General features: G+C 37.2%; 1 protein-coding gene across 1 annotated transcript; it reads left to right on the top strand.

Moving 5' to 3' along the window:
• Positions 513 to 2,691, top strand: LOC18604588 (protein NRT1/ PTR FAMILY 2.8). Its single transcript, XM_018117044.1, has 3 exons — positions 513 to 606; positions 682 to 899; positions 1,145 to 2,691. The coding sequence occupies exons 1-3, from the start codon at positions 513 to 515 to the stop codon at positions 2,627 to 2,629; spliced, it is 1,797 nt and encodes a 598-aa protein (XP_017972533.1). The 3' UTR covers positions 2,630 to 2,691.

The following is a 6,714-nucleotide window of genomic DNA, read 5'->3' as shown; positions in this document are numbered from 1 at the left end:
ATTTTGCATCAATTTGAAAAACTCAAAAGACATTTTTTGTACCAAATTATTCGAAAGTAACTTTGAAAACGGTGGAATTTTTTAAGTTTACCTGCAAGTTATTAGAAAAAAATAAGGAGGATAAAAAGTGAAATTAGAGAGAGAATCGATGGGACACCATGAAAGCATCCAGGATCAAAACCAACAACCTAGTAAAAATCTCGAAATCTGATAACAATTCCCTGTAAAAGTGGGTTGAAACTCGGACAAGGCTGGCTTCTTCCCATGCAGAATGCATGACAAAAATTAAAATAAGATCTTGACATGTCTGTTTAATTTCCTGCCCGTTGCCTTCGTAACTCTCGCAAGTCGTAACTACTATCTTTCAACCCAAACAAATCACAACCCTTGGATAAAGGCAGCCTATATATATCCATCTCTCCCTGCATGTATAAGGTAGAGGGAAATAAGCAAAGTTGAAACCAAAATCTAGCGCAAAGAGCAGTGAGACAGAGGCAGAGAGTAAGCTCTGTATGGAGGATTCAAGCCATTCTAGTTCAGTGGTGGAAGACCCTCTATCTCCTCCTGCTAGAAGAGGAGGATGGAGAGCCATAATGTTTATAATAGGTAATAGCCGATGTGATATGGAATTCTTTTCTGTGTATGTTCATATGACTTGATGTTTGTTTTTGCCATTTGAAGGGAATGAGACTTTCGAGAAAGTGGCTTCCATGAGTTTGATTTCCAATATTTCAGTGTATCTGAAAACGGAATACAATATGGGAGGTGTCTCTGTTGTTAATGTGGTTAATATCTGGTCTGGATTCTCCAATATTACTGGTGTTGCTGGTGCCTATATTGCTGATGCTTGTCTGGGCAAATTTCTTACGCTCCTCTTCGGCTCCATAGCATCATTTCTGGTAAAATGCTATGCTCCGGACCACTAGTTTGAACTCATTTGCAGATTAACCTAAATGTCTTCCTTTTCTGCTAATTGATTTCATAATTTTTATGTATGTTCGAAATTAAAGATGATAATGTTCATTCAGTTTCTTTCTTTTATATCTTGCAAGCTTAGCACCAGACAGTTATGCATACTGAGGTTATTTAACCAAAGGCAGAAAGAAAATTAATGAAACAGTTTGGATTCAAATTTTTTTTATAGGGCATGGCTATGATGACCCTGGCCTCAGCTGTACCTCGTTTTAGACCCTCAGCCTGTGAAGGTGAGTCTAATTGTCCTCAACCTCAAGGCTGGCAACTTGCTATCCTTTTTGCAGGCCTTGGCATGTTATCTATAGGAGCAGGAGGCATAAGGCCCTGCAACATTTCATTTGGTGCTGATCAATTCGACACTTCTACAAAGAAAGGAAGACAACAACTAGCGACTTTTTTCAATTGGTGGTACTTCTTCTTTACTGTTGCCCTCGTAGTAGCCCTCACTGCAGTTGTCTATGTTCAGACCAATATCAGCTGGGCTGTAGGCTTTGCAATCCCAACAGCTTGCCTTGCTTTATCCACTATTATTTTCTTGATTGGCTACAATACTTACAACTATGTGAAGCCTCAAGGAAGTATATTTGTAGACATGGTCAAGGTGATTGCTGCTGCCAGTAAGAAGCGTCGTTTTACTATAACACCAGGGTGGGATTACCCTTTGTACAATCCTCCTGTAGCAGGATCAGATCCATCAGCAATGGAACTCCCACACTCTGAGTGGTTCAAGTTCCTTGATAAGGCTTCTATAATCACTGATCCAAGTGAATTGGACAACCACGGTATGGCTAAGAATTCTTGGAGGCTATGTAGTTTGCAAACAGTGGAGCAACTGAAATGCTTACTGGCAGTTTTGCCTGTTTGGGGATCGGCAATTGTTTATTCCATTGTTTTAGAGCAATGCAGTACATTTGGCATCCTTCAAGCGATTCAGGTGAGCAACTCGATTGGTTCACATTTCAAAATTCCAGCCGGTTGGATGAACCTGGTGCCCATGCTTGTAGTAGCAGTATGGATCTTCATATACGAGTGTATTTACATCCCTCTGGCACGGAAAATCACCAAACAGGATAAAAGATTGACGATACAACAAAGACTTGGCACTGGCTTTGTGATGTCGATCCTTAGCATGCTGGCTTCTGGGATTGTTGAGAAAAAGCGGCGTGATTCAGCTTTGAGCCATGGTTTATTTGCTTCACCCTATAGTCTCGCACTGCTCTTGCCGCAGTTTGTCCTAGCAGGTTTGGCACAAGCATTTGCTTCGGTGGCTTTAATGGAATTCTTGACCACGCAAATGTCAGAAAGCATGAGGACTGTGGCGGGGGCACTATTCTTCCTCGCCCTATCCATAGCAGGCTACCTAGGCTCCCTTCTTGTCACAATTATCCAAAATGTAACCGAGAAGTTTGGCAAAACACCATGGTTGGGTGGCAGTGATCTTAACAAAAACAAGCTTGATCTCTACTACTACGTCATAGCCACTCTTGGAGTTGTAAACTTATTGTACTTCTTATTCTTTGCCTCCCGTTATGTGATAAATAGCAGTGATGAAAATAGGACAGAGATGCGATTGAAGAGGCCTGGTGCTCGCGGATCAAGAAGCACATCCCAATGTGGATTAGCGGACGAAGAAAAGGTCGTTGGAATTGCATGATAGAAAAACTGATTACGGATGCTACTCTGCTGGTTCGGTTTCCAAAGGAACCTTATAGATTTCTCGAAACTAGCTTATGTATACTTGAATTCTTTTATGAACTTTGTAATTATTCTCTTTCATACTCTCTGGTCACACATATCTTTTTTTTTTTAATTAATTATTTTCTGCACCTATGCAGCCCTATTTTCAATCAGTACTAACGAAATCCAAGTAATTGCATGATTCCCAGGCTCTTCATCCTAGTTAAGCCTAAATAATCCAAAGTAGTGCATAGACAATTGTCTGCAACCTTGGACATGAATTTAAGCTCATATAGTGATGGTGATGTTTAGGAATAGAAATCCTCTGCACTCTCATTGGTGCCCCCATTCTGATTTACTGCCAAGTGTTCCGCAGCAAGCACCCTATCAATAAATCACGTTACTCTAAAGATGTTAGTCTTTCAATCCTTTAATCTTTCACTCTTTCCCTTAACCAAGAGAAGAAAACAGAATTCTGAAAACCATCACTTATCATCATCTTAGCTCTAGCATTATGTTCTCCAGACATGACAAAGTTTCAAGAAAAAGAGCAGAGAAACAAAGATCCAAGGTGCTAATAAAGTCATACAGAAAAGCAACCTACCAAGTATGAAGAAGAAGAAGAAAAAGGAAAATGCAGATCTCATTTTTGGGAGAAAGTTGTTCCTCTTGTATTTTTAAGAGAATCATACTCTTCAACGGTTACAAAATTATACATATACTCATTTTTAAGCACACTCCCGAAAATGTAGCCTAGGAAAAATAAAATCGATGAAAAAGGAATGTAAAGCACCAAAAACGAGATAATATTTTTTGTGCACTAACGGCTGTAATAAAGGAAAGAAAGAGAAGGCCTTTGGCTTATACAAGAAACAAACCAAAACGACACTCATATTGAGCGTTTAAATGAAAACTTAAAATTGCTAAGTAAACGACAGTTTACTAAGCCGTTTAAGGACTAAGACACAAAAAGACACAAGCAGCTCCATGTTCATAAACTTAAAACACTGAAGAAACTATGCGACACCGTTTTATATTGCATTGAATTCTACTTCAACCTTCAGTTGCTTCTCGCCTTCATCTGAGATTGAATTTCTAGATTGAAGGTCACTCTTTCAACACTCCCCCACGACTTGTAATCTAGCAAACACCGAGACGAGTCTTGAGAGTTTCAAACCTTTCTTTGGATAAACCTTTGGTCAGTATATCAACTGGTTGAACCTCTGTACTGCAATATTTGAGTTCAACCTCCTTCTCATTCACAACATCTTTAAGAGCATGATGTTTCACCTTAATATGCTTGGTTCACTTATGATAAACTGGATTTTTGGCTATTGCAATAGCTGATTGGTTGTCAACAAAGATCACAGTACCGTTTTCTTGTTTAAAACCAAGATTAGCTAGTACTTGTCTTAGCCACTTCAATTGATTTACTACTGAAACTATTGCAATATACTCAGCTTCTGTAGTAGATTAACCAATAACACTTTGTTTTTCGAATTCCATGAAAATACTGCATTACTAAATGAGAAACAAAACCCAGTTGTGCTTTTGGAATCATCAAGTCACCTTGCCCAATCATTGCCACTATAACCAACTAACTCTCTTTTATCATGTTTCACATGCATTAAACCAAAATCAGCAGTACCTTTGACATACTTGAGGATTCTCTTGGTTGCTGTAAAGTGTAGCATAATGGGGGATTGCATAAACCTGGATAGTAAACATGTAACATACATCAAATCGGGTTTTGTAAAAATTAGATAAAGTATTGAACTTATCATGCTTTTGTATATAGAACCATCTGCTGCTGCAGAACCATCAACCCTGTTGAACTTTTCTCCTGAAGCTAGTGGAGTGTTTACTGCCTGGCAAAAGGACGTATTGAATTTTTTTAATATATCTTCTGTATACTTAGTCTATGTTAGAGTTGAAGCATGCATTGACTTTGTCATTTTGTCTAATATGGCTTGCTTCGTTGTTCTGGTTGTTGAGTGTTTTGCACAGGTGTTTATGATGTGTCATCTTGCATGCTTATCCTTTGATGCAGCTGAACACTTGTCTCTTGTGTTAACAGCTGTTAAGATTATATAATTTGTATAAATATTTTGCTTATAGTTGAATGAAAGGTGTACAGAACCTTCAGCTAATCCTTCTCTGCTTTATCAGTTTCTTACTTCATACCAGAGCAAAATTTGTTATCGTTTTTGCTCTGCTATAATTCAACAAATTTGTCTTCTCCCATAATTTCCTTACATGGTATCAGAGCTGACATCCGGTCCTTGTGCTTGCTAAAGAAACTCTTTTTTTATTTATTAAAAGTTCATTCCTTAGCACAATGTCAACCTCTACTGTCACACAGCAAACAGCACCTATTTTTTATGGTTCCAACTATCCTGTGTGGCCCATCAGGATGAAAGCATTCCTTAGGGGAGTAAATTAGTGGAATGTGGTTGAAAATGACACACTAGAACCAGTTCTAAGAGATAATGCTACACTTGCACAAGTGAAGCAATATGAAGAGGATATAGCAAAGAAATACAGAGCTTTGTCCTTTATACACTCAGCTATTACTGAGTCTGTTTTCAGTCACATCATGAGTTGTGAGACAGCAAAACAAGCTTGGGATAAGCTTGAAGAAGAATTTCTAGGATCTAGTAGAAACAAGCAGATTTGGCTTCAAAATCTGAGGAGGCAATATGAATTGTTAAGGATGAAAGATAGCCAAAATGTGCAGAAGTTTATTGATGCTGTGATGAAGGTAGTCAACCAAATTCGATTGTTGGGAGAGAACTTGTCTGATGCTAAAGTTGTAGAGAAGATACTTATAAGCTTACTTGAAAGATTTGATGCAACAGTGTCATCTTTTGAACAAGTAAGGGATATCTCTTAACTTTCTATATCTGATTTGGTAAACATTCTTGAAGTTGATGCAAAGAAGAGGACTGCAAGGAAGAATGATAAGTCTGATCTTGCCTTGACTGTCCGGATGAAAGGCAAAGCACATGCAAAGGCATCAACCAAGAAAAATTTGAGTGAAGTTAAAGAGAAGGGAAGCATTCAAGGTAAAAGGGTTCAAAACAAGAAAACAAAATTTCCAGTTTGTTCTTTGTCAAACCCTGCTTTGTAAAATAATTATAATGTCATTCACATGCTCGATAGAATATTTGTATATTTAGGAAGTTTGAGAAATAGTTAAAAGACGATATTGCCCCTAATAGTACCATTGAGTCGATTAAGCCTCGAACTAGTTCAAATAGGAATTTTAAGGTGAAATTAAGAGTTTCACAGTTCAGGGATGACTCAAAATAGTAATTTGGAGTTCGAGGATCAATTCGGAGTCAAACCGAAATTTTTACTATCTAGGGGTAAAATCGTAATTTTTCCACTCGCAGACAAAATTTGAGATTTTGAGAGAATTTAGATCACATTTGACAAATTGGAGAATGGTATGAGTAAAAGGGATGAAAAATATGTCTATGAGCAATTTTTCAATTTTTAGGGCAAAAATGTAATTTTTCACTTTACGGGGGCAAAAGTGTAATTTTTAAAAATTTACACCACCAAAACTTTGAAAAAGTCTAGAAATTTCATGGAAGACATGGATAAGTGAAGAGGATTGAGTGGTAGAAAAAGAAAGTCAAAAAGATGGCTAGAAAAAAAATAATAAAATATTCAAAAGGTAAATAAATAATAATATTTTATTAAGCCTATTAAAAGGCTTGAAAATTCCAGAATTATTCATTGGGAGGGTCAGCCAAAACCAGCAGGAGAGAGAGAGAAATAAGAACAAACCCTAGAGTGAGAAAATTCAAAGAAAAAGTGTGATTTTTCAAGGAATCAAGTGTTTAAAGGTATGATTTTTCAAGCTTAGCTTAAGATTTATCATTTCCATGCATTTCTCCTTATTTTCCATGGTTAAATTATGTGTTTTGATGATGGATTCAAATCTGATCATATGGGTTTAGAGAGAGAAAGTTGTTAGATTAATTTGATTTTGAACTATGTTAGTGTTTAGTGTTAGTTTAGCATGTTTATGAGTAAAACAACAAGAAAAATATT

The sequence above is a fragment of the Theobroma cacao genome, chromosome 3 (genome assembly GCF_000208745.1).
Source record: "Theobroma cacao cultivar B97-61/B2 chromosome 3, Criollo_cocoa_genome_V2, whole genome shotgun sequence".
Lineage (NCBI taxonomy): Eukaryota > Viridiplantae > Streptophyta > Magnoliopsida > Malvales > Malvaceae > Theobroma > Theobroma cacao.
Note: the sequence above shows the minus strand (reverse complement) of the source record. Positions and strands in the feature narration are given on the sequence as shown.

Coding starts and splice junctions, on each gene's coding strand:
- LOC18604588 (XM_018117044.1), top strand. CDS start 513: ATGGAGGATTCAAGCCATTCTAGTTCAGTGGTGGAAGACCCTCTATCT. Junction 607..681: donor AGCCATAATGTTTATAATAG/GTAATAGCCGAT, acceptor TGCCATTTGAAG/GGAATGAGACTTTCGAGAAA. Junction 900..1,144: donor GCTCCATAGCATCATTTCTG/GTAAAATGCTAT, acceptor TTTTTTTTATAG/GGCATGGCTATGATGACCCT.